At 37.7% G+C, this 27988-nt stretch overlaps 1 protein-coding gene across 13 annotated transcripts in view; it reads right to left on the bottom strand.

Annotated features, from left to right (window-relative positions):
• The window catches only part of ARMC9 (armadillo repeat containing 9), a 57176-nt gene that overhangs the window by 21175 nt on the left and 8013 nt on the right, over window positions 1-27988 (bottom strand). For 7 of the 13 annotated variants that reach the window (XM_077785695.2, XM_077785696.2, XM_085587889.1 and 4 more), the window contains exons 8-20: window positions 25003-25160; window positions 23158-23256; window positions 16674-16709; window positions 11562-11596; window positions 10267-10378; window positions 9247-9339; window positions 7893-7983; window positions 6930-7053; window positions 5280-5419; window positions 4655-4731; window positions 3673-3747; window positions 2513-2603; window positions 1152-1210 (exon numbers count right to left, since the gene is read on the bottom strand). In XM_077785695.2, coding sequence (XP_077641821.2) covers window positions 1152-1210; window positions 2513-2603; window positions 3673-3747; window positions 4655-4731; window positions 5280-5419; window positions 6930-7053; window positions 7893-7983; window positions 9247-9339; window positions 10267-10378; window positions 11562-11596; window positions 16674-16709; window positions 23158-23256; window positions 25003-25160 — 1190 coding nt within the window. The remainder of the gene's footprint in view (window positions 1-1151; window positions 1211-2512; window positions 2604-3672; window positions 3748-4654; window positions 4732-5279; window positions 5420-6929; window positions 7054-7892; window positions 7984-9246; window positions 9340-10266; window positions 10379-11561; window positions 11597-16673; window positions 16710-23157; window positions 23257-25002; window positions 25161-27988) is intronic. The other 6 variants (XM_077785698.2, XM_085587891.1, XM_085587892.1 and 3 more) reach the window with 2 other exon arrangements.

Genomic DNA, 27988 nt, shown 5'->3' with positions numbered 1-27988 from the left:
TCATCATCATTCCCATTAATGTGCAATGAGCTACTAGAATGTGGACACAACTAAGTTTTATCTGTCTTATTCTTTGTTGGTTCAGGACAAAAACCTTATATTTAGTCTAAAAGCATGGTTTTCAGTGAATCTGTTCTTCAGTAACACTTCTAATACAAGATCAGTTTGCAGTTCACTCACTCTCCAAGTCACTGATTCTTCAGGGCCAAACACATGCTATAAATGTATTTATACACACATATACACACTTAAGTATGCACAAATACTCTTTCCAGGACATTACCATAGCCTTTCTCAAGCAAGGCTTCTCAATAAAATAAAAATGCAGTGGGGTAGATTTCCTTAAGATAAAACTCCCCCGTAATTGCTGACACTGTATTTTCAAGCCTCCACTGTGCACTTATGGCAATGCAGAAATGGCAACACCACCAGTAAAGACTGGGTATAACATTTCCCTTACATGATTTACATCTTGCTTTGGTTGTTAATTTAGGTGATCCAGCATGCTGTGTTGTCTACATCCATGGCTCTATGAAGACAGCTTCTTAAAAGATGTTGAAATATTGGTATAGAATGTATTTATCAGCAGAGAAGGAAATACAAAGTGAATCAGCTTATATTTACCATGATATAGTTTCTCATGCTTATTTTCTTTTCTCATAGGACTTATTACTTATTTGTAATAACTGTTTCCTTTTCTTACATTCCAGAAATTTGCTAAATATATTTCAAAGTTTTTAAACAGAAAATAAAGTCACACCCTGAATAGATAATGATGCCTTAAGAAAAAGTGACCATCTGTTTATAAGCTATTCTGGTAATATACTTTTTTTTTAACTGCATCCAATAGGTCTGCTTGAAAGGAAGATTCCTACTGCCATAGTAACTCCTCATCTCTTCACTTATGTCAAGCTATAATCCTTTAATTATGACAGAGGTGGTGAGTTGTTAGAATACAATAGTAGGACTTCAAATGAAGAAAAGGCAATGGAAACAGATCCAATCTTCTTGTTAATACAAGAATAATTAAGTAAATGTAAAAACCAAAAGCAAAACCCACCAGAAAACCAAAGTCTGGTTTATTGACACTAATATTTTCTTTCTAGAAGATTAAGGATTTTTCTAAAAGATGTCAGAAAGCCTTTACTTACTTCCTCATACTCCTCTTCCTCATCATCATCAGACACAATACTATCATTGAATGGCTCTTCTAGAAAGAAGCAAAACAAAATGGTGTCAGTTAAGTTGCACATGTACAGCTTAAGAGGATCTCATTATTACCTCAGTTTTACAAGAGCAAGATTTAACCTGCTTCTCATACAGACATATCCTTTTCACGAGAACTACTGGAATAATTTGATCCTATAAGCATTCTACTAGAAATCACTAAAATAAATTCATATTTTGGAAAATGGCAGAAATAGAAACACTCTGGAATAGTCACTTTCTCATAAAATCCACGGTGACATCTCACTGTATTTACTGACAAGAGTTGTACGGAAGTGTGTGCACTTGCAAGTTTGTCTAATTTTCAAATATTTTTTAATAAGAGACTCTACTTCTCCCTACAAACACTTTGATATTATACTGCTTTTGTACATAAAAAGCTAGTTCTCACGCAGAATACTTATTGTAAGTTTTGCACAAAATTATTTCCTCAGGAAGAATGTGGCCAAGCTTATGCTGGAAATCTGAAAACACAACTTATACTCATCAATGACTCAGACAAAAGCTCTTAAAAATGACATTTGCAGGTAAAAGAGGAATGGTTCTATAACCCTGAAGAACAAATATAGTGGCAATACAGTGCTTAAATACTTTATTTGTTCTTTTACAAGCTAGAACTGTAAGACAGGCTGTGTTCTCTTTCCAAAAGCCAAACAGAGCAGTTCAACTTGTCCTGTGTTTACTGTACAGAAAGATGCAACCAGAACTAATCTCCTTTTCATTATTTGCTTTCTCTTTCTTCAGTCTTCCTTTCAGTCACACGCAGCAGAAAATGGAATAAATATTCCACCTTCTCAGTCTGTATTAACAGCATCTACAACTTGAATGACCCATCAACATCCTCTCCAAAAAGGATGGTCTCTTCTCCCTATTCAGGATAAGCCATTTCACATAAAGTTACATCTCAATAGAGCAATTGATGAGCAAAGACAAACCTAGTCACTAAATCCGATTTTGCAAATTTCTATTGCATTTTTGCAATTGGAAGCAGTCTCTCGTTACTATCAGACCACTGGCATGAAAGAAAGCAGCCAAAGTAATTTTATTTATGATCCCAAAACTTTGGAATTGCATTTTACTCAGCCTTTTATTTCTTCTTTATTGCTACAACATAAAGGAAATTTTAAAATACATTACTTTCAAATCCTGACATTCACTATTCTCCCTCTCTCAGACCACCACACAATTGTTATTCTTTGAGGTTTCCAATGCCAAGTAAAAACGTGAACTTTTTTTGTGGCTTTTGTGAAAGATTTAAAGCTCTGATAGCTGCATGTGTTCTGACCTGAATTGAGTTGCTTGATAACAAATTCCATCTGGCGAACCATCTCTTCATTTCTTTCCTTGATAAAGCAGCGCAGAATTTCTTCCATTCCCTGGATGTAGCAGAAAAAGCAGAAAACATGGATAGATCAGCACTTCATGTCACCACAGTGACAGAGATCTGTTAGCTAAAATGCCTTTTTTTTTTTTTTTGGTCAGGAAAAACAGAGGCAGTGTGAAGCAAACCTCAGTGTCCAGATCCAAGTGTTGTACAGACAAAAGAAATATGCTCTCTAGATTGTTTCGAGGCTTTAGCAGAGACTTGTCCATGATGAACAGCAAATTTTTACAACAGATCTGTTGCTTTTGCCTTCTGAATTCGGTACACAGTAGTCATCAGAACAGGATAAAATTTGCATCCACAGAGACAACAGTGCAAGGTTCAGAGAAAGAAAGCAGAAAGCAGAACCAGCTTTGACTTTAAACCTTTTCTCTCTCTTTATGGCTCCTTATAGCCTTGATGTTGTATCTTTAAGCATTTATGATTACTTTCAATCCTCTGTGCTCTGTGAGGTAGAACATTTGACAACAATTATGTCTCCATAACTCTCTGGATTAGTTCTTACCATACAAAGACATGCTGCTATCCCAGGAGCAGCTTCCTCAAACACAGAAGTTGATACACAGTCATTACCATTAGACTAACTTTCACAGGAAATGATTTCCTAGTTCTGACACCTTCCTCCTGCTCCTTCCCCAGATAACCATGTCTATGCCAGGCCGAAGGAAAAGCAGCAAGAACTCCTTTCAGTGGCTACTCACTGGTGCAGAATTAGAATAAGGGGTAGAAGCAGCAGGTGAGATGAAAGCATCTCCTGGGGCCACAAGGAGTCTACAAAATGCTAGAATGACACACAATTCTAAAATAACACCTTTAATTTATTATTCAGACAGAATCCTTCCAACTGCTGGGGCTCCACTCCAGGAAAAAACACCTGGAAATATGGCAGAAGTGTTTGAGAAATACATTCATACTTCCCTGAGGAAGGGTCTCTTGTGGATTCCCTTCTCAAAATGCCCTGGCTCCCACCTCACAGCAAGTGCCCTGCTCAGCAAGTCCCTGTCTGGGCCATCTCTGGCAGAGTTGTTGATTTTCATGCTCTGCTAAGCAGCACTTCTTACCATTTCTTTGGCTTCTTCTCGAACAGAAGGGATGGCTAAAATACTGTACAGTACTCCATTCACATATGACTGGACCTAAGAGGAAGAAAATAGTAATACCATGAAGAAAACCTCTTACATTCCCCCTAGATGACTATCAAAATATAAGAGCAAAAGTATAAAATAACTATAATTCTAAGAGTTAACCAGGCTAGACTGGATTTGCAAAAATTTCCACATGGGAAGCAGAGAACTTTTAGGATGCAAATATATTGTGATATGGTTGATCTAAACCAGTATGCTTCATGCCAATTTCCCAAACAGCCCTCCATGTTCTGATAACGTATTCTTGCAAATTGACCTAGCCATATGGAAAAAAAAAAAAAAAAAAAAAAAGAAAGAGAGAAAAGCAGAAAACCCATTAGTTTTTGACAAACACTAATAGCAGTACAAAAAACAGGGCAAAGAACACGGAAAAGTCCCTGCCAGCATGAACTCAAGACATGCTTTCAAGCATTGTAGCCCCAGACAGGATGATAAAGCCAAAGCAGCTTCACGGATGTCACAAGTCTACTACTTTCTTATAGCATTCCTTAAAACTACAGCAAATGTGTTCCCCAGCACCTGATATTTTGCATAATGGGTTTGCCTTACACATTGTTAATCTCATGAACGAATTAAGTCAAGCTTGAGGTGATTTGGTGCAAGACATTTAAGCATTAGAAACTGCAATCAAGGCACATGGACAGCATGGTAATTGCATCCAAAAGCTGCCATTCTCAGCTGCTGATGTTTGTTGAAGACATGCTTCTGTCTAGAAAAATCTCTACTCAACAAAATAAAATTTAAGTATTTGTGAATTTCAGGAAAAATTCATGCAACTTAATTAATGAGGGTCTAATAAAGGAAACAAAATCAATTTACTTTTTACATTTTTTCCTTTCTTCTTTTTTTAATTTTTCTTTCCACCTTTTCATTAACCCAAAGTTTGCTGTACAAATACCTTAGGATTCTCATGGTCAAGAAGACCAGAAAGAACTCTGAGCATGGGGTTTGGGATACTTGCACATATTTTCTTCCCTGCAAAGGTAGAACACATAAATATGCTTGAAAAATAGAACAAATCAGAGCAAGTTTCTTACTTTTTAGAAGCAGTATTAAAAATAGTTTGCACAGAGCAATACTCTATGCACTTTTTAAGTCTCTTGGACACAGACAGGATCTTATTCTCTTGGGGGGAATCTCTCCTCTGTAGAAGTGAAGGCAAGATGAAGGTTAAGCTCCTCGCCCTTACTGCTCAACACAGTTCTTTCTGTTTACAAAGAAATCTCTTACACAGAGTCTGTAAGTGGACACAAAGTGTCCTTTGAAAAGTGGGCCTGGAATGTAGCAATGGCAGCCTTCACATACTAATATAAAAAAATAATCAAATCTTATAGGGTACCATTGCTGAATTCTTGGGGAAAAAAAATGTGCTCAAAAGCATTGATTATAACACTCAAATATCTCTGGTTGTGGTTCCTGCTGCTGATTGTAGTCACTTGAAAGAATCCTGGTAAAACAGGAAAAAAAGATTCACAATCTTCCCTATTTCTTGGAATAAGGTTGTAATTCAAAATGTAAGACACCTGCACTCCGCAGACAGAGATTCATGAGCAAGGCAGCACAATACTCCAGGTTGTAATCAGACAGGCAATCTGGGTCTATTAGAACATCAACCAGCCAGAAAATGAGCCCATCTTTGATCATTGCTGACTGCAGCGTGCGCCTAGGATTAAAACACAAAATCAGACCACAAATCACAAATGTCAGATCACAACATAAATAGATTTCATATACATTTATAGCCAGTACAAGCACATTAAAAATACACTAGCCTGCCAAAAAAAAAAAAAAAACCAAAATCCCTAAACTACCTGTTTTGGCAGAATCACTAAACTAAGTAATTAACAAAGCCTGAAGAAATTGAAGATGCAGATTCCCATATGGTTAGAGGACTAAAACATTGTTGGATAGATCGGGGGCTTTTGTCTTTTGTTTTATTTTGTTCTTTTTAAACCTGTAAACTGCTGAGGTAAATTTCTTAATTGTTTTCTAAGGCTTCTTACTCCAGCTAAAATGGCATTTTCAATTGTCTTTTAAAATTAGTTTAAAAAGCCAGTACACACAACAGATCCATAAAACAAATTAATTACTTCTTCTGTCATAGGTAGCCATAGCAGTGTAGCACTTTTGTACTGTTGATTTGACAAATGAGGTCTTTTGCCTGAATCTATTTACACTTTTCTCTAGAGATTCTTAAATCCCATGCTCTTTTAACTCAACTTGTAGTTGCCCTCAAAGACTATGCTGAATAAAGTGCCAGCTGGCCAACCGTGATCTACAATAAAAATTCTACATTTTACAATACAAAAAAAGAAGTATATACTGGTAGAAAAGTCTTACTGAATAACAGAATTTTTCACAACATTATTTCCAAGAGGCATTATATTTAAATTGCAAAGATCAAATCAGGCGCTCTCCTGGCTTTGGTCCTGAAAGCTCATATGATTCTTAGTGCTGGATATTGCAGCAGGTCTATGGCCTGGAGTAAGCAAAACAAGGGAGCACCTGACCACATATTAAAAAAGTTTCCCTTATGTCAAGTATCTGGAATTAACCTCCTATAAGATTGTTACTTTTTAGAAAATAAAAAACTTCAAATTTTCAGTATTCCTCCTGACTGCTGTGAAAACAGCGTTCCTCAGATCATATTTATCTGATAAAGAGAGCATACCCTTTACTGCTTTTGCATATTTCTTTTGTGGTGGGCACTTGAGTCAGGCTGCTAAAGCAGAAGTAAGAAACAAGGCAGCCTGTGCATAGACAGCTCCAGGAAAGGGGGTCAACAGGATAAAGATGAAATCCCTGAAAAATGTTTGCAGGAAGGATAATGAAAACCTTATGCTTTGGAATGTAACACAACTCTTTTTTTTCCACATAGGATCATCAGAGGTTTCTACATTAACATTTTCACTTTCTTCAGTTAAGGAACACATACAAAGCACACAAGGCTGTGGCAGGAGATGTACATTTACTTGAGCCTTGACAGCTGGTAGGAAGTCAGGTTAATTCAGTCAGCAAAACTGAGTTCTCCTCCATAATAAGCAACATTGCTTTCATCAGCCATCAGGGGTTCTGATGATTGTTATGGGAAAACCAAGTGCTCTTCTTTCCTCCCTGAACAGAGCCTGCATTTCCTCCCCTGTTGTCACCACCACACGCTGTGCTTTCATCACCTGAGGCTGAATTTCTGCAGAGCCCCCAGAACATTCTCCCATGTAAGGGAATCCTTGTCTTCAGCTTTCAGTCTGTCCTCCAGCATTTGCAGCAAGGTTGGGTTCTGAGAAAGGTAGGCACGACCTGGTGCAAAAAGTGATGAAAGAACAGATGCTGAGATAGCAGCTATGACAGAAAACCTCCCCCTCTTTGGAAAAGTAAGCAGGATTGACCTCAGTTTCCTCTTGACAAGCCACAAACTTGTGCCAGGATCCAAACAGACCTGCACAAAGTTGTGTAGCAGACCAGTTGCATTCAATCCAGACACTTTGGATATTAGAGGTCCACTCTTGCCAAATCAGTAACATTGAGTAGATGCTTTCTGATCTATCAGTTTTGTACAATCCAGAAAAAGAAGAGAAATGTCCAAGGAGCTTGGGAAAGTCAGGTGACCTCCTGCTACTGACTTCAAATGATATTTCAGCGCAATACTTAGTTCCAAAAATAGCAGCAAACCAAGAGCTAATTTGGGACAGGCAGAGATGGAAAGCTGGATACATATGCTTCTGGATTATTAGCAGTGATGCACAAAGATTTATTCAGGTAAGGACCAGGAAAATGCAGAAGCCACAGTAGTTACTACTGCACAGCCTGGTAGCAGATCTGCCCACAAGAAACCTAACTAATGGAGATTTTTCTCTTTAACCCTCATGGGGAAAATATATTAAAGGCAATATCTAAATAAGTTCCCACATAGATCACAAATCATCAAAACAAGTCAGAAATACTGAATATACAATGTCAAAATGAAAACTTTCCAGATGCTGAAAAGCTGTTTTGAATGCATGTAACAAAAGAGAGACCTAGATAAAGGGTGCAAACAAGGCTCCAAATTTCCACATGCACTGACATGCACTTGTGAAGCAGCAATAAGACAGCATCATATGAAAATGCTATCTTATTTTTTGCAGTGAATCTTTTACCTTCTATCAGTGAAGCAAAAGCATTGATGAGCCTTGCCATATACTGTCTGACTACCTCACTCTTAGAATATAATAATTGGAGGACACTTCTCTGAAAAAGAAAGCAGATGTTAATAAATCACAAAGAAGGAAAACACAAAAGTTAGTCTTCTATAGTGTTTTAAAAACTTCATTAAACTTATACAGAAAAAAAAAACCAAACCCTTGGAAAGCATACTGATTTGTCAGTATGATGTACAATTAATTTTTTTATTGGCAGGGCACTGAAGGAGAGATGGAAAGTAAACAGGCAAATTACAGCTTCTCATCTGAGTCTGTTAAAACACCATTAAACTCTATGGTGTAGAGTGGAACTTATATAGAGGCAACAAAGTCCAGTTAAAGCTGCTACCTAAAATTAATATTCAGTCAGTTACACAAAAAACCCCACAAATCAAACAACTTAGTTTTGTGATAAACTTAATTGCAGTAATATTACCTGAATAGGAATGCTTTTCTTTGACAATGAAAAACGTGGGAAGCAGCTCAGTAACTTACCAATTTACCACCACATTGAAATGATTTCTAATATGGTCTATTTCAGACTTTACATATAACTTCCCTCTTACAGAAATTTAGAGGGAGAAAAACTGATGGTTGATTTAATAATCCTTTATGTCTCCTAGTGTTATAAGTGACTGCTACAAAGACAATGAAACCACAATAAACCAAGTAGGCTCATTGCCTTGAACCCCTGGGAAACTCAATTATGCACAGAAGTCACTACAACCAATGAAAAAAGTTCTGCTTTTCTTAGCAACAGTACTGGACTATCAGAGACTGAAACAACTTTTCAAAATAAACACACCAGCAATTCCCCTTTCTAAAGAAAGTTGGCAATCCACCTCAAATTCATAGAAACACAGTTGATCATTGCAGGTGCACAATGACACATTCCATAGTGGCATTGGGACTGAAGTCCTAATTTAGTTCTTATCTTAAATCACTGAAATGAATTGAGTGTATTATTTAACAATATACAATTACTCAAAAAGAGACACAGGATCTGATAACCAAGACTTAAAGGGCCTTAGGCTTCAGTTCAACTCACAGAAGTGAAGCACAGGGAGGTGATAAACTTCCATTTGTCTACAAGAACTGTGTCTACACTAAGAGTTCTTGTAATGCAAACTTTTGCCATCAACATTTAAAGACTGGGATGCAGAACCTAAATGTATCACCCAATTTTGGCACTACCACCTTTTTTTAATTCTCCTCTTCCAGAGAGCAATAAAATTTTATGATCAGCACTTCATAGACATAAATAAGCAGTATCACACAGAAATTGGACAACTGACAACTCAGTTCAGCTGACCTGACAGTTGCTGTGGCAGTCTAGGAGGTCATTACTGATGTAGGCTTGCATGATAGTGTCTCTCTGTTCTCCAGGATATGATGTTGTCAAGCGCTAAAATAAATAACAACATAAATAAGCAAGTAAAAAAACCCCACAAAAAGCCATAACTATGGATTGATGACCCCTGGAGATTTTAAAGGTGCTAATACTCTATAGCTAAGAACCTCTTTCATGGGGAGCAGTAATTCAACCTCAGTGGCCTCAGGGAAAGAGATGAAATGAACTGACCTGTCCTCAGCTCTATGATCCATTACAAAACTGTTACTTGGGAGCTGTCATCACTGTCCATGCAGGAAGGATACAGAATTACTTCCCATAAAGTTAAAAAAGCCTCCCTAATAGTTACAGATGTGGTGCTTTTCTTAAACATCTGAGACAGAGCATTGGGCTAGAAGTACTTTTGGTCAGAACAAACAGTTTTTAATGTGAAAATGGACACTGAAACTTGATCAGAATTCCACTATTATCTTTCATGACTATCACTTTGAACACACCAGCTTCCTTTCCAGCAGGAAAATGTAACTTCCTGTTGTCACCTGTAATTTTTCTGAAATGTCATGACATGACCCAAGTCAACCAAAAAGTAGGCTCCTGTAAATACCTTGATTATAAAGGAAAACTGGTGATTAGAGTCTGGTATGTCTTGGATGCAGCAGTATTTATATAAATATAAACCAGAAAGATATGTGGAAAAAGGAACTGACTAAAAAAACAATTTATTTGAAAGCACATCAGAAATTATTCCCACTGAATATCCCAGAAATCTGGGAATTCTTCATGTGAGGAATCTGTCTCTCCTCAGATGAGAAGGACACTGCTACACTACAAATAAACACCTCCTGCCTGGGCTGCCTTCATCAACTCAACAGCCTTATCAAGTCTAACCAACAGGAATTTGCCTGTCATGTTGAACTCATCACCAGAACAACCATGTTGTTTGCTAAATGGATTAAGTTGTGGATGCCTCCCTGTCCTTACCCAGCGCAGAGCCTGCAGTAAGAGAGCCTTAAGACGATCACTCCCTGTAATCAAATCTTTCTTCAGCTTCTCATAATCCAGAGATGGCAGCAATGGCACATCCTGCATCTTCCTAAATGCAAAAGGAAAAGACATTAATCAAAACTCTCTCTCCTAGTTCAGTGCAGTTGATGTTAATGAGGTGAGAAGAGCCAAAACAGGAAGTCTGCTTCAGGAAGAGAACTTCCACATTTTCACACTTTTATTGCTATTATATTGTTAGAACAACAGACTTGTTAAATTTGGGGTTATTTCTTACTTATGCATGCAGCTTATTTACCATCATGACTTGCAGACAGTAAACTGACATGAAGACAGCTGATGATCTGAGATTTTTACTGGCACAAAACAGTACAGTAGCAACCTTTTTTCCCCCCTTCTCTACTGGACCACAAGGGCTTGAGGGCAGCAGTGGCTCTTGACACAGTTAGAAACAGATGCAGTAAAAAGCTGCAGCTCCAACTCCACCTCTGAGCCCTCATGCACACAAAAATGTCTTCTCCAAGGCAAAGGTGGTGTGGGCTGAGTGGATTTTTACAGCCTGGAGTATGCTGGCTTAACATGAGACTTAATACAGGACCACTTTCTGTGCATCAGTACTATCTTGCTGTTTTAAAATTTAACACTGAAATAGAAGTTTCCATTAAGAAAACTGCTTCCAGTCAATGTTTCATTCTTAATATTTAAATAAAATCCACTAAAATGTTTTTGTATTGTTCCATCCTACCACTCTTCAAAACAAATTTTATGTCCTAGGTATAATTGCCCCATTATCTTGTAAACAACAGGATAAAAAATGTCCCAAAAATTTAATAAAACTTCACCTTGAAAATACCATCTCTATTCAGTATTTTAAGCCAAAATTTATTAAGTCAGACATAAAAAAAAATAAAATTAAGGCACAAAAAAATCCATATTAGTGATTCCCCATTTTCCTGGATTTGTGAGAATCAAACCAATTACAACAATAGGACTAAAATATGTGGTTACACTAAAAATACAGCAACAACCTCACATGTGTGGAATGGCAGAATTACTGAATGGATTAACAACATTCTGCTGAAATTAGAACATTACTGAAGCTGCTCAGAAGAAGAACACACATCACACAATATTTGCATCAATGTTCACTGAGGTCAGAGGAAGCACAGAGAAGGACTGAGTCCCATTTGCAGACAACTGGCAGTGTGTACTTCAGTTTACAAACCCCTCCTCTTCTCTACAGACAGAAATGAAGCTCAGCAACAAATACTTACATGGAGGATAAAGATGCTCTTAACAGTGTGGAAGCCTGAATCACAGAAAGAAATAAAAAAGAAAATTACAGCATATAACTCCAAATTTCACATAACGTTTTTAATGAGGTCCAAAGTGAATTCTTTCATTAAGATTCTGCAGTTCTTTTCCTATAAAAACCTGTGCTGTGAATCAGAAACACAGCTAAAGAAAGAGCACTTCAATGTTTATCTTTCTTTTCCCTTAAAGTGTTTTTCAGGTCAAAATATCTTTTGTTGTGATCTGGCCATTTTATCCTCACCCACATACTCCACAAATTACTTATGCTTGAAGTATTAAAAAAAAAAACTAGAAAGTACTATCTGAGCCTGCTGAGGAAGGTGAAGAATTTGCTAAGCACGTTCACTGACTTCATAAACTTTTGTACCTTTAAAATTGCAATATTTCATTGGAGATCTAGCGTGCATTCCTGCATATAAATTTATTGTAATTCTTTGCTCCAACACTAATGTTATCAGGTGCCTGCTGCTATCAAAATATACCCGTATATATAATTATTAATATGTAAAGACAGGACTATGTATTCTGCTACGTATAAATCTAATATGAAGTAGTGTGCCATTTCTTAGTGGTTCTGCCTAGGATATTCTAATTAAATCCTGGATATTTCTTCTCTGATGCAGGGTGACACAGTGCCTATGCAGGCACCGCTGTGCAACCAGGAACACCAACACTATATAAAAGTTCCACATGGAAGTTGTCTGCCTCAATAAATAGTTTTTGCTAGACTTAGTTGTAGGAAAGCAAAGAAGCAGCAATTCTGGCATAACAATGCTTCATGTCATGCATTCTGATGTCAACTACCTGCTATATTTGCAGAACATTCAGCGTCATCTCTTTGTACTGATCTCTCTGCTAAACATCTCTCATTACCACTTATGCCTGTAAAACTGGTCTTCTCTCTTAACTGAGCCTCTTTCAATGGGAACTATATAATCAATGTCTATTGTCAGATTTAAAACTGGGATTTAGGAGACAAAAAGAATGAAATACCACAGAGAATATTGAATTACACCAACTGGCATATTCTTGAAAACAACCTCGTGGGTATCCTTGTAATACAAGGAACTGCTCTATTAGATGTGAAATGAGCTTATATGCACTTTGGAAAGCATTTTATATTATGTCAATGAATAACTTATATACAATAAACAGGTCATACACCTCAAAAGTAAACTGTCTAGACCAGCAGTTCTCACATCATAGTTTATCTTACACAATACAAAATTCTTTCTAAGTATCCTATCTGCCCCTAGACTGTTTTGCCCTCGTTCATTTTCCTTAGCATTTTCGAGAAGTATAAAGAGTTTTGTTTAAACAAAACTGTTTTCCCAGTCAAAGCCTAAAACCTTGTAGCTGCAATGAAATCACAAATCATTTTCGTTGCCTCTGTCAGCACCTTTCTCCTTTGTCCATTAAGGGAAATGGAAGAAAGTGACTATAGCACTCGAATACAAAAAAAAAATATTACAGACCCCTTGAGATGGAAGGTGAAACAGAGAATAGCAGTGCCTAAAGAAATAGAGCAGGGCACTAGGGCTATACAAATGCATATAAAGATTCTCTGATTCTCAATAAAGATTTTTTTACCCACCTCTTTGCTGTCTTAGAAAGAAAATGTGCTCCAACCAAAATCTAACTAGAGGATGACTGGTTAAGATACATATCAGTCTTCTACATAAATAAAACTTTTTGGCAAGTGTAGGATTTTGCAAGCTTTTATAAAATTTCAAACTACAGAAACTTCAACTGGAAAAACATTCAGATCAAATGGGACAAGGTCCTATTTTTAAGCCAGCAGATGGAGCACAGCAAGGTATTTAGTATGGTTTCCTTCTGTACTCTTCCTACACCAAAAAGGCACCAGAGACTGAGGCAGGCCCTGCACTGGGGCTCTGCGAGCAGAACCACTGAGCTGGAAAAACTTCTGGTCATTTTGCTGATCAGACTAGAACCTGCACAGGAGGAAGTAAGTTCTGTCAGGCTTTTGATGTTTCTGAGAAAGCAGTAAGAATAAAGTTCATGTTATATCAGGTTCAATCATCAAGGCTAAACAGGAATGGAGAAAGATTTGGGGGGCTTGTTTATTCTTCACTGCACTGTCATTTCTCAATCTGACTACAGTCAGCACCACTGATAAGCAGAAAGAATCCAGGCATGTTACAGGCAGAGGTTTTTTTTCTTCCTTTTCATCTGCATTATTGCAAGTAGTCATAAGTAAGCTAATCTGTATCTGTGGCATGCTGAGTAAAGCACTGGCTCAGCAGATACACTTCTAGTCCTGATTCAGCCATCAACTGTAGACAGAATCCAAACACATCATTTCACATCTCCGGGCCTCAATTTTTCTCATCTGAAAAGTAGATACAGGCATCAATCTCTTCAACAAGTTGGGTTTTAAGATCTACCAATGAATGGCAGAGTGCGAGAGCTAAAAATTATTATTTTACTATTAAACAATTGAATACTTATAGCACAATCACCATACACAGAAATTATTTAGTAGCTCCTTTTCTCATTTTTCTTAGATTACAAGATTTATTTCCTCAGCATTTTCTCCCTAGCCCTTCCCTCAGTCTTTCCTGGAACAGGTTAACCATAATTTTAACCTTTTGAGTGACAGTATATACCTTAGATTGCCAATGAAAAGCAGAGTGTGAGGAACCTGTAGTGAACATGTTCCTATGTCCAGTTATGCATAGACTTCATCTTGAAAAACATACATTTCATGCAAAACCTATCTTGAGAGAGATCATTTGTCATAACTGAAAGACGAGCAGAAGCTCAGTGTCTTAAGGAACAAAACACAAGAAGAAACAGCCCAAGATAGCTCATTCTGGTAGGATTATGAGTATGACTTATGTTTGTGTTGGTTCTTGCCAAAGCCAAACCAGGTGCCACATTAAGTCAAATAATTCTGTCACGATGCACATTAGCTACAGATGGCATCCCTTTATTTTTGAACAAAGACAGGCATGAATATGAACAGCATGGAATAAACCAAAGTTCAAAGGGAAAAAAAAAAATCAGTATTTATAAAAGAAAGCAGATGCACTTCATGTGCAAGCCAAAACCACAACTGATTTTATCAAATACTGCAGCCCTATATTCAAGCCATATCCCCTTTGCTGTTTGATGTATATATTCCTAATATGCTGAAGACAAAGCTGAAAGCCAGAGTCTGTCCTCAGTTCCCACTCTGAAAATGTGCTGTAAGAATTCAGTGCAAATTCAATGCAGATTCAGAATTAATAATCAAAGATATGTGATGAATATGTGAAGAGTAAAACCAAAATTTGAGCAGATTTCTACAAATCATTAGAGCTCACAAATCTATGCTGAATTCACTTGTTACACACTAATAACAAGGAGACTGCTCCATGCAGGCTGTGAGGGATTAGACCCTGAGCTTGTGTAACCTGGCAGGTCTACTGGGGCTATGCAAAGTATTATTTCATAAGAAGATCTGCAATTGTTTTTCATTTTTTTTCCCTACATATGCTAGAGAGATGCTGTTATGAAAACTTCCCACTTGCCATATAACACAGATTCTCTAAGTCATCTGATGTGTACATTAAAAAGTCACACAGTAATACTGTGTGATAATGTAATGACAACACACATGTCAGAAAGAAGTATAAAATACTACACATAAACAGTGAGGGGAGCTGAAAGCTACCCATATATTCAAGAAATACCTCAGAATCAGAGTCAGACTGCTTTACAAAAGCTTTATAAACAACTCTGCACAGTAAGCTACTACATTCGACATTGTATAAAGTTACATTTAACTAATGCTTTATACTAATCTGTATAAGGAAAAAGTTTTTCTTCAGTAAAAATAATTTGATTCATAATTGCTCATCTGTCATCAACCTTTCTCAATCTCAGAACAGTGCATTATATGAAGGAACAAAATGCTTAACATCAGGCAGAAAGTGTCCATTAAGAACATTCATGTCACCAAGGGGAACAGGTTGATTGATACAGATGATCTTTTACAATAGGGGGATGTGGGTAGTGTTCTCTACATCAAGAGAAAAAGAGGTATGTAATGAATAGTCCATTGCATTCATTATTTCTATGACTATTTCTCAAAATAAAATGTTGTTCTTAGTGGAAAGTTGAATTCCCACAAGGGTTTACTTTAATTCCAGGTGATATATATGTTTGAAATTTAGGCAGCTTTTATTGAAAGATATAATCTTGTTTTACCTAAAGAAAGTGATAAAAATATAAATATGCATTATTTTAAATAAAATTTTAAATAAAGTGATAAAATTATGAATATGTATTACTTTAAATTGACTGGCATCTTTCAGAATTGGTGTCAATCATATTTATGAATTGATTACATACTGAGTTACTTAGAAGTAGACTCATTTCCTTTCTTCACAAAGAATGCACTGACTATGGTCAAAATTAGATACTTATGGTGTGCTTGTAGTATTGCCAGAATACAAACTTCCATCTGGGTTACAGAAGTCACAGGCAGTACAGAGAATATAATTTTGTATTTTCAGTGAAAGAGGATCATTTTAACTGTGTGAAAGAATTTCATAATCTTTACTACCAAAAGGAAGTTTGACTTTAGGAACAAAAAATACAAATATGTAGAATATAGCACCCCTCTGAAGAGCATGAATCAACTTGCTGAATTATCTTGAGCAATAATATTTATTTGCTTTGTCAAAGGTGTTGTGGGGTCAGCTGGTTTTGGCTCACTTCAGAGAGAACGTACACTATACACAGATGATCCCATGCAAGAAACAATTGCTTTCTGCATGCTATAAGAAGCTGTGCTTCATGTGAAAGTTGTGGACAAAGCTGCTCTTATGTTGACATGCTGTGTTATGTGCGTTATGAAGCCATAAGGTTACCCAGAACACTTATTCCCTTCCCATGCAGAATTTCCAAGCCCTGTACATTTTCTCGCTCTTCATAAACCACACAGTTAATGTAATGACAAGCTAAAATGCAGGGAAAATTGCTGCACGTTATGAAATAAAGAGAAATACAGACTGTGGCAGACTGAGCAGGCAATGTGAAAGGAAATAAAGATAGACACTTACATATCCGTCATCACAAGGGCTCATAGAGTAATATCCCTTTATAGGCAAACAGACACACATTAAAATAAAGAAGATTAAAAAAAATAGGTTAACAGAAATAAATCACAGAGAAATGCACACTTCTAAAAAACAACTGATAGAAATTAGCTAAAAATTAACAGACTATTAGCTTTGAAAAGGAAAGTATAAACACGTTCTCCCAATCCTCATACTTGTATGTCTTAGAACTGAAATTACTGTGTCTCTCCTGTGATATATTTGGAAGTTCTCCTCTCAACACCTGGCAAACACACCTAGTCTGCACATTGTTCCACTCTGCCAGAGTCAGAACAGCTATACACAAAGCACTGACAAATTGACAGGAATATATGACCTGTGCTGCTCAGTCCACAGAGGCGGCCAAGAGAGATACCCTGAACATGGCCTGGATCAGAGGACCTCAGCTTCTGAGAAAGAACCTGCCACTATTCTCCACACTTGCTTTGACTGGAGTTTCTGACCAGCACAAAAAGAATGAGAGACACAATTTAAGGTGTTTCAGCAGTGTTATAAATTCCTTATCCCAAAAGGTTCCAGGGATAAACTCAGAAAGTTTCTGGAGGGAAACCTAGTATGTAGTTACTAAAATAAAGCATAGTGCTAATTCATGGTTTGAGCAGTTTAGTACAAAATATGCTATGTTCTCCTTAATTAGAATAAAATACTTACAACAGCTTTGTATCTAAAAAGAACAGTCTTAATTAAAAATAAAAGTACACAGTTGAACACAATGAAATAAGACCAACATTAATTATTTGCTTCCAATTTTTTTGTGCAAACCTGCCAGTACTTACTTTAGAGGAAATATTTGTACACATGAATAAGCACATAAACACCCTATTTAGCAGGCTGCTCTTTAACAGACATATACAGCCTTACACAGAAGAGGTAAGAAATTTGCTACTCTTCACTGTGAGCACAAAATAAAGTTCTTTTTATTCTTTAACCAATTTTAAAAATCTGACATTCATCTTTTTATTACCATGATACTTAGAATTCCCTGATGTGAATGATTACTTTAACTTTCATGGTGCTATGCACACATACAGACAGTTCCTGGCAAAGACAATTTAAAATTAAATTTAAGACAAAGGATGACATCAATAGAGACCAATAAGTGAGCAAAAGAAACCAGGAGATAAACTGCATCATGATGAGAGACAATTCAACACAAGTACAACGAAAGCCAGTGGAAATGGATGTAGGAATCAACACAAAAGATGACAATAAAGTGAAGTTTTAACATTAAAGAAAATCACAAAAGGTTGGACCAGACAATCTTTTGAAGTCCCTTCACCAATTTGGACCAAACAACCTTTTGAAGTCCCTTCTATGATTTAAGGACAATAACAGGAGAAGTTTGTGGAAGCCCCTACTGAAGGCAATACCTTACCCTTAAAGAGTTCATGTAAACAAAAAACCTTGCAGCAACTTGTGAAAAGGGCATTATATACTGTATCAGCAGGAAAAAATTAACTTCGTCCTTGCTTACCTGAAGAGGAAGGCTTGTTTCTTATTTTCCATACATAAATGGGAACATATAAAAATAATCCCATGGACAGAGATGCAGAAAACTGATTGTGTAATCCAAAGAAAAGCTCACTTAGGGTAGATGCTGTTTGCTGCAATGTGCACTTTATTTTTAAATGAAAGAGCAAACATCTGCATAATAATGCCTGGTGAATCCACTCTGAATGGTTTCGAGAGTGATTAAAAAAAACAGAATACAAACCTTCTGTTACCCTCATCCTAGGTTTCATGTGGTCTGCTGGTGCAGAAATTTCATAAGTAAGAAATGGATTACTTGCCACCAACTATTACAGCTTGATGGCAAGCGCACAGTTGCAGTAAAAACCATGTTTGAGGAAAAAAGCAAAGAGTACAAGAAAAATAGGAGCCCACAGTAGTCATTACAACTATCCCAAAAATAATTCTTCCTTGTTCACAGTTTGTAAGTGGCAATTTAACTTTCCAGAGGAGCTGGTAATTTTGTCCAGTGACAGAACTTAAAAAACCCACCCCACTACTTTTCCACAGCTTCAATAGTGGGTAAAAGAGACCCAAAACTAACAAGGGACATTAATTCACCTAATTGTAGCTACAGGTAAATATAATCAGAATGAATAGCAGCAAAAACATAATGGGTATTTATTCTATTCCATGACACAGGTGCAATACATGCAAACAACTCTAGAGCTTTCAGGTCACAGAAAGATTCTCCAGTGGTTAACACCCATCTCTACCATTGACAGAACGTGCACATCTGAAGAAACAGTTCTTGTTTTGCCTGCAATCCAAAACTTAAGAGAACCTTATTGCTTTATACCTAATCCAAAATATTCCAGGAGGGTGTACACCTTACTTCAATCCAAAAAACCTGTTTGTGGATTTCAGAATTGAGCCTGTGCTACATTTGGTGGAGTGTGAATGTACTGTGTTTGTGATAAAAAGGCAGAATCCTCTTGTCTTCATGATGTGAATTGAACAGAAAACTGCAGGCATCAAAAATTACAACCCCTGCTTCTTATCCATCAGACAAATCAAGACTAGAAAAGGAAAATGGTAAAAAAAAATTAAAACATTAATTATCTCAAGAGGGTAAAAAATACAAGGGACTGTGATAGTCCTGTAATAGATTACTGTACTTGAAAGTACACTATTCAAATTTACCATTACCCACATCAGTTCCATATCCAAAGGAACACTAAGAAGTCAGGAATCTATTAATTCCTCAAATAAATGTTTCTTCAGCTTGTCAGACCTGCTGCTCTGATCTTCTATTCTTAAATCTACATCTTCTGGTCTGACAATTCTCTCTGGTTTCTTATCTCCCAATTCAGGACCACACATGTCAAATAACATGATGGAAAGTGGAGATAACATTCAACTGCAGCTAAGAGAAAAACCTTAGGGTGAAACAGGGCTTTAGAGGCCTTGGAAAGGTCTCACAGCTGTAACAGCAGTGTGACCTCTCTCCCACTGCACGCAGCAGATGCATCCTGTTAATGGATTGTAGATCAGGCTCACAAGCTGACCCAGGAAGTCACAGAGCTGGCAAGAGACATGGAGTTGTTCTGCAAAAGAATGAGATCCAATCCAGCTCACCAGAGAACACAAAGCTGACACTAGAAGCCCTTGCTAAGAAAGATTTCAGGGTGGATTACAACAGAAAACTCTTTTGGCTGTCATTGCCTCAGGTCTTAAAGCCAGGTCAGTAAGACTTGCCTCTGGGATTTGTTCTCCTGATACAAATTTCTTCCAGTTTGAAAGGACAGGCCTTCAGCCATGGTGGGGGGCAAGCCAGGAAGCTGATATTTGCACATTAGCAACTGATACAGGTCACCTTTATTGTAATTTCAAAGCCTGAGACCTTCCAGCTTTCTACTACACAATATAACTTTTCCCAGCATTAAAAGTTGAGCACAATGTACTGGGAACAAAATCAACTTTGCATACAAATAATGTTACCGAAGATAGAATCCAAGCTATACTCCTTAATTTCCTTGGACAATACTTCATTTTGGTTACAGTACTCATATAATCCCCCTTCCCAGTGTAACTATAAACTACCAGTATAGCTGATTTAACAAAATATACTCTAAAGCTCAAGTACAGATCTCAGAAAATGATGCAGATTTAGCATTTTCTGCTCTCAGAACTTGACCCAAAACCTAGACTGTCCCCTGAGTTGCATCAGTACAAATGGCGGTCAAGCACCTCCTCTTTCCAAACTATGTAATGCATGTCCACTCATACCCTAAATAACACTGGTGGAAATTCAAGGCTGCATGACAGTACCAAAAAAAAAAAAAAGTAATTTCCTTGCTAATGATTCTTTTTCTGCTCATTTATTTAGAGATATTGATCCAGCAGAACCAATTTATTTCAGGGCCTTGTCCTGACATCAGTGATGTCAGTGAGATAGGATCATCCTTAACAGTCAAGGTGAAGTGGGGAAAAAAAACCCCTAACTGACAAACCACCATATTTAATGCCCAATAAAACTCTTTAGACAATGACTGTTTTTTTAAAGCCTATCACTTATCTTGCCTACAGATGAGGTAAAATGATGGTAAGGTAAGGATGAACAAAGTAGCTGCCCCTCTGCTAGTCTCTTCTCTCTCTAGTTATGCAGCTGGCTGCCCCTTACAGCAGGAGGTTTGTGAAATGGAGTAGCTGGAAAGACCACACTTTAGTGCCTCTAAGTAGTTACGGGCAAAAAGTGAATGAATCTTCCAACACAAATCCAGCACAGATGCTGTGAACTCGTGCTACTACTTAGTCTGGGTCACGGTGCCTCCAGCTTTATTCCAAAACTTATACAAAAACCTGAAACCACTTAAGGGTAGAACAATAACATCTGAGTGTACAACAATGAAGTACTTGAATCCTTGAAGAAAATGTAATGGCATGCCTGAGTGGCCTAGTGGCAAATAGTCAGAATTTTAGTTCATCTCATCTGGCTTCCTGCATCAACAAAGCCAGGGAGTGGTTAGAAATATTCTGGGATGAGAAAGGAATCTTATTTTTGTTTTCATAAGACAATATCTATTTTTTCTTCTAACATTTATTTGTGTTTCTACATGTTTGCTATTCATGTATAAAACAGAACTCTTTACATGGGAAATAAACAAGAAAATATGATCAAGAGGGGACAAAAGGATAAGATGAAGGAAGCTGATTATGATGCAGGTAATGTCTATGCAAAGACTGTGATTAGCCCTCCAAAACTTGGCTAATGCCTCAGAGAGCCTTTTTGGATCTGCTTATAGAAACAACATAAGAGTTCAACCACAGTAGCTGCTAGAACCTCAATGACAAGGTGTGACCTAAACCAGTCTAGAAACCCTTAATCTACACAGTCTCAAGGCTATAACTGGACTGGTCTTCACTAGAGAGTTTGGCTGTCACAGCAACTACCTCAAATAGTGTGGATAAATGAGCCACAAAGTCACACAGAAATAGTTCTGCTAGCAAAGCCTAGTATAAAAATAGATACAACTGTGCCAGGAGAACACTGCTTTGCTCAGGTTAACCTAGTTAAAGGAGACAAAAATTTACTTCCAGCAGGGAAAAAATCCACCACCAACATATCCTCTTTCTCTAACCTACCTGTATAGCTGGAGACAGTGTCAAAGTGGCCACAGCACTTTTGGAGCAGAAATGCTTTAGTGACACTTTTAGGGAAGCAGAAATCAGAACCTTAAATAAGGATGACACTCTTCCTTCTGCCCCCTTCCTAAAAGGGTTCAAGAGACTGGAGGATCAACGTATGATAAGAAGAATAGAAATAATAAGCAGAACCCTGGGCAAATGGAGCACCTTGAAAGCACAGAACAAAAAGAGGAGTCTTGATGCAAGCAGAGAGCAGGAACAGAGAGAAGAGGGCACATGGCTGTATTGAATGGGTGATCTGGAAGGAGAAACACACACAACCTCAACATCAGACGGCAAAAATACAGAAGACTACTGAGGTACCTAAAGCAATATCTGAAAAAGTCACTGGCAAGGAAAGAGGAAAGGCCTCTGCAAGCTGTTGGTTAGAAGAAAGATGGGGTGGGAGGCAGATATTATGGGATGGGAGATGAGATAAGCTATGGATATGATATAAATCTGAGGAGAGGGGAGCAGCAGACAGCACCTAATATTGAGGTAACAGATGAACAGATGCTATTGAGGTAACAGATGAACAGATGCTGGTTCCTTCCTGAAACTCTGAAATAGCAGCTTTTGCTATTGATTGCACCTCCTAAACTCATGGCAGGTCTGAAAGGAGTTCTGACCATTAACAGGAAAGTGAGGGCATTTAAAACAGCCTGAAGAACAATGAGGTATAACACTTATCTCTGAAAATATTAGCACGTAGAAAAGAAAAGGAAGCATTTGTATTATCTCCTGATCTTTCTGTAGCAAATTTTCAAGAAGAACAAAATGTACCCATAGCATCACTGCTATTAAAAACCTTGGCTAGAATGAGAAGCAGGAATTTTATTTTCTTCTGCTTTTCCTTTGACACTTCACTAAGTTCTCCTGCTACAAAGTTAAGTACACATGAATGCCTGCCATGGCAGAAACAACAAGCACAGTTCATGATTTTGGCTTGTCTTTGTAGAACATTTGTACACAATATTTTCTTAGTAAAACATTTTGATGCACTTTTATGATTAATGTTTATTTAAAGCATTTTGTTAGCATTTTAACAGACACAAATTTTACTGTCTTCACAATAACAGCATTAACCATACTTACACAGCTATAACTACACAACCAGGTCATTGACCAGCATCTGAGATCAACAAAACAATGTATTGCCATATTCTTATACCAGCTTGAAAACACTATGTTTTGTCTTTCCCATTACAGAGCATTTATTGTTCTATATGTAGCTTAAGTAGTATTGTCTTTTAAGACAGTTACTGTAAAAATCCCAAACATTTATACTTACAGTTCCAGGCCTTGTGAAGTCAATGTTGTGTGCTACAGTTTGTTTCAAATGATTGCTAAACAAGCAAGCACAAACACTTTGAATATACTCTGGTGTAATCTAAAAATTGGGAAACAAAATGAGAACAGGATTACATAAAACTTATACTTTCTACCAGACAAGTGTTTCTATATTAAAGGCTGTTTGCTTCGTTTTTTTAAAGAGGAAGAAATCACACACCTGAGGCTCATTGCACAAGCATAAGGTATATACTGCAACTACCATTCTGTACAGACATTTTAAAAACTGTAAATTCTCTTTATCTAGGAATTGTTATGCTATTCACAGGACTAGTGCTAAGCACTTTCAGAGTCTAGGAGAAAACCAGATTTTGTCACACCTCTATTTGCATACAGATTTGTGTGAATCAAAAAGTTCAAAATCAAATCAAAATAAAAAATGAAGCAGTTTTGAGCTTGAAACAATGCTCTGATGTGTTGGTTACATTCCGAGCAGAACTTACACAACTGTCTTGTACAGCAGAGAGAGTAAATATGAATTACACAGTACAGCACTTTGATTTTCAATACAAAACATCTCAGTGGATTTAGTTTTTGTTTTGGGAAATCTACACCTCAACAGAACATCTTAATTTCAGGAGAGTTAGTATCTTCCCCAGAAAAGAGGACTGAGGTTATAGAAATGCAACTGGGGCCCCTTCTGATATTCCCAGACCTTCAGCAGGACAACGAACCCCTTGAAATTCAGAACGCTGTAACTTCAATATCACTTTATTCAGTACCCAACTCCACTTTGGATTCGGGGATGACAGAATTCAGGATCCCTAACGGAAGAGCACCCTCAGCTGGACACACTTGGGAAGCACCAACCGAGCGCCCCGCACAAGGCTCACAAAGGAAAATGAACATCGGCAACCGGTTCCGACCACAGGCGGTCACTGGATATCGCCTGGAGAGCACGGAGGTGTGAAATGGAGGCAGCAAATGAATGACCGCGATTTTATAGTCGAGAAGATACCTTCCCTAATCTGCTGTAAAGCATAATCCATCCAAAGGCAAATTCTTCCCTGCAGTAATAGCAGAAGTGATCCCAGAGCAAAGTAACAAACCATATGGTGTTCATGCTGATGACAGAAGGAAGGTACATATTGACTTTTCAGCAGGCAGCACAGGAAATGCCAGGTCATTCTCCCTGCTAACAATTCACAGTTCCTTCAAAAGCACCTAGAGGCCACTAACATCTGCCATAAGAACAGCCTTCAGGTTACACAGAATTTAAGCTCCCAGAGGAGGACAACACATGAAAAAGACAATCAACTTCATACAAAAAATACTCCTAAAAAAGTTGTACCTTCTCCACTTACATACACGTGGCCCATCTCACATGATGAAGAACTGGTTCACTCCTATCTCCTTGTTCCCTTTATCCATTAGATTAACAAGTCCAGTTTAGCAGAACAGAGAGCAAAGCTTTTCCTCACCAAAATTTTGGATAAGAAGACTTTCCACTATTGTGGTGTTAAAACAGACCTAATGGAAGTTTCAAATACACAACAATTGTTGATTGGCTGGACTGCAATCAGTAAGCACCAAAATGCCCTTTAATAACTGCTGCTGCCAAAGCTCAAAAGGGGACTTGCACAAGAGATCTGAGATGTCTTGTGAGATAGTGATAATTTTTTCAAGATTTCTGAGCTAGCACAATTCAACTCACTTTTTGTGCTGTGTTTCATTAGCAGAGCCACAGTTCTAACAGAAATGCTCATAGTTATGAAGTGTAATTCACCCTTTGGTCTCCATTTTCTGGGGGGTGTGGAAGCAAGTGCACATCTGGGTCATCTCTTACCATCTTGCCAGTGACTGTGGCTTCCAAAGAATCCACCAGCTCTGCAGTGACTTCAAGGAGACCACGGTAGTCCATCTGCAACTTGTGCAATCGTTTCAGGTTGGTCATGTACCTGTGCTCACGCTTCACTAACTGCTGATGAAGATGTTGCATCATTTCTGTCAAGAGAATAATAAAAAAAGAAATAGCATCACCTATTCAAACAAAAGGACAAAAGAACCCACAAGCTTTTTTATTGCTCCGAACGGACAACCTCAATTTCTGAGGTGGGAATTTGCCTTAAAGGATAATTTCATGCCCCTAGCAAGATTCCATTTCATTGCAACACCTATGAGTATTTATTAAGCCTTAATTGTCCAAAGAACCAACTGCTTCACAGTTACAGTAGCAACACAACTATAAGGCAGTAAGCATCACTGAAAACACTTGTGAAGAGGATGAGCCATTACTTAGTGGTTAATGGTAAACTCTATAGCTTTCTTTTAATATCCTAAGTTTCTGAAAATAACTCAAATTTGCCTTTCATTTTTAACAGAATAATAAAAAAGTTACATTTCTGATACATTTTGCTCCTTCAGGTTCAATACTTTCGCGACAAAAGCAAACTGAGTAACAGAATCTGTGTACTCCACCCCAGTCTCAGACCCAGCCACGTCAGCGATCTGCAGGGAACTGGACACTGAACCTGGAGCTGTGGTCCACAGTACAGATCTCTGTGACCAGACAAAACCATGAAGGGAGGCACAATAATTCTATTGTTACAGCTGATGTTGTGTATTTTGCTAGAACATTATGTTTGAAATTAGTTTGCTGAAAAGCCAGTACTGACTGCTTTAGGGTTGTGAAAGTGGCATTGGGCCCATCTGCAGACAGACAGACTATTTACCATAGGACATTTTATTAAACAGTGGGAAGGAATCAGCTTGACTGTGGAGTTTCAGACAAAAGTAGCATTCCCTTTCACAGATTGAAAATCTTTCTGGGTTAATGTAAAGCGTTCTAAACAGCCCAATATGACAGAGTTTATCTCACTGATAAATTATAAGCCACAGATCCTGTTCAAATCCAGCAAAATGCACTTAAAAAACTGGCAGACCAATAACCAAAACACCTAGAACAATAACATTAAGTAATCCTGCTGAAACTGCTAAGCTTCTCACAGTTCTGTGAGCCATTAAACTAATCTCAGTTTCAATCAATATTAACTTAAAAATCAGTAGAGTTAAGATGACTTCCAAAGACAACCAAATTATTCAGCCTTGATGATAATAATTCAAATTTGATATTGTTTATATTTCAAAGCCATTTTTGTTAAACTGCTACCACAGCTTTAATCTGATACAGTTTCAAAACAAAAACATTTTTCTAAACTAAAAAAAGATACTGAGAGCAACCACTGCAGAAAACCAGCTCCTCCAGCACTTTATTCTGTTGCCTAGATGAGAAAAAGGGAATATATTTTTATTTAACTGTGACATAACACATTCAATTAATAAATTTCCAGTGGACGTATCTAGAGCATGACTTTCACTCAGCGGAAAATTGGAAGCACCAAATCACAAAGCATAAACCTTCTCAGAGTTTGCTTACTTCTCAGAGCTCAGTGGGTAAAATTTCCAGTGATGAAAATATGTCTTCCAACTGCTGTCAGCAGGAAAAAACTACATAACCAAAACTCAATACAGCTCATGAACACTAGTCTTGGAAATTCAGAAACTGGGTCCAATTTTACCTCTTGGCTGTTAAATGCAGGGGTTATCAATAATAAACTGAGAAAAGGGTGTCAGGAAGGAATCACAAAGTCTTGGCATCTATCTTCTCATACCCAAGTAATTTTACTGAAAAGGGAAAAGTCTTTCATGACAGCTTCTGCTGAAAGAGCAGGAAGCTCTCATCACTGGCAAGCAGCTGTTCCAAGTTCAGACAGCTGCTGGAAGAGCTGGTCCTGTGCTGCCCCATTCCCTCATTGCATTCCTGCCATATCCCTATAACAGCATTCATTTAGACAAATCAGGGAGCTACCAGCCCAGGTAAAAATTAGTATTCAATTTCTCGTTTAAAATGTTAAATCATTACTATCCCAGTCCAGATTTGATAAAAGGAAATGGTACCTTTCAGAGGCATTTCAGTTGACAATTATGTCACCTTGCAGTACTGATCAAACTGCACCATTACAGGAATCAGAGTAACACTGTGGCTTCTCTTTTCCAGACACAACTCCCAGCACTGGCAAACGCTTTGTACATATGAGAAGCTTATTGAGGAGGAAAAAAAAGCTCTGGACCAAACACCTACCAGAAACATTATTCATATGTCGATGAAAAGAGGGAAAAGTACAGCACAGAAAACTAACCTCCTGGTGTAGGAAGACACAAGATACAGTAAAGCTTGTGGCTCTGCCAAATGAAGATGCTGGCACTGGGTATCATCTAACTACTCCATGTTTCTACCTGAATTCTTGCCTGTTCTCTCATGTGTGTAATTGTCAAATCTTCTAACTCTAGTGCCTACAAAGCAGCCAAAGAGTTACACATATGCACTTAATTCCATGACAACCTTTTCTCTCTAAGTGAGAGATTCCTTCACAGCTCACCTGCACCTGAAACATGCTTCATAAACTTGTGCTTGCTCTGTCTCTTTCTTTCTAATCTCAGCCCACCTTCACATACCTGTCCAGAAGCACTGACTCCAGCCAGCTGAGTTCCTGCAGTGTAACAGAGCTCTGAGCAGAGGAGCTGCAGGTCTCAGAAGCTGCTGTTGGACACTGAATCTTACTCTCAGGAGAAGCAGGAGTCTCCTTCTTGCTTAAAAATTACAACCCATACTTTAAACTGACATTTTCCCACATAAATAGTCATTTAGAGTTTAGCAAATCTTCACAGACAGGGAGGTCACACTCCACCTTCTCTAGTGCAGGAGCCTGACACATTCCACCACTCTCCCCCTCCCCAAAACAGTGGAAGAATGGCTGTGAACTCATCCACAG

Source organism: Lonchura striata, chromosome 9, assembly GCF_050655825.1.
Source record: "Lonchura striata isolate lonStrDom1 chromosome 9, ASM5065582v1, whole genome shotgun sequence".
NCBI classification, from domain to species: Eukaryota; Metazoa; Chordata; class Aves; order Passeriformes; family Estrildidae; genus Lonchura; species Lonchura striata.
The sequence above is the reverse complement of the archived record's forward strand: the minus strand, read 5'-3'. Positions and strand labels throughout refer to the sequence as shown.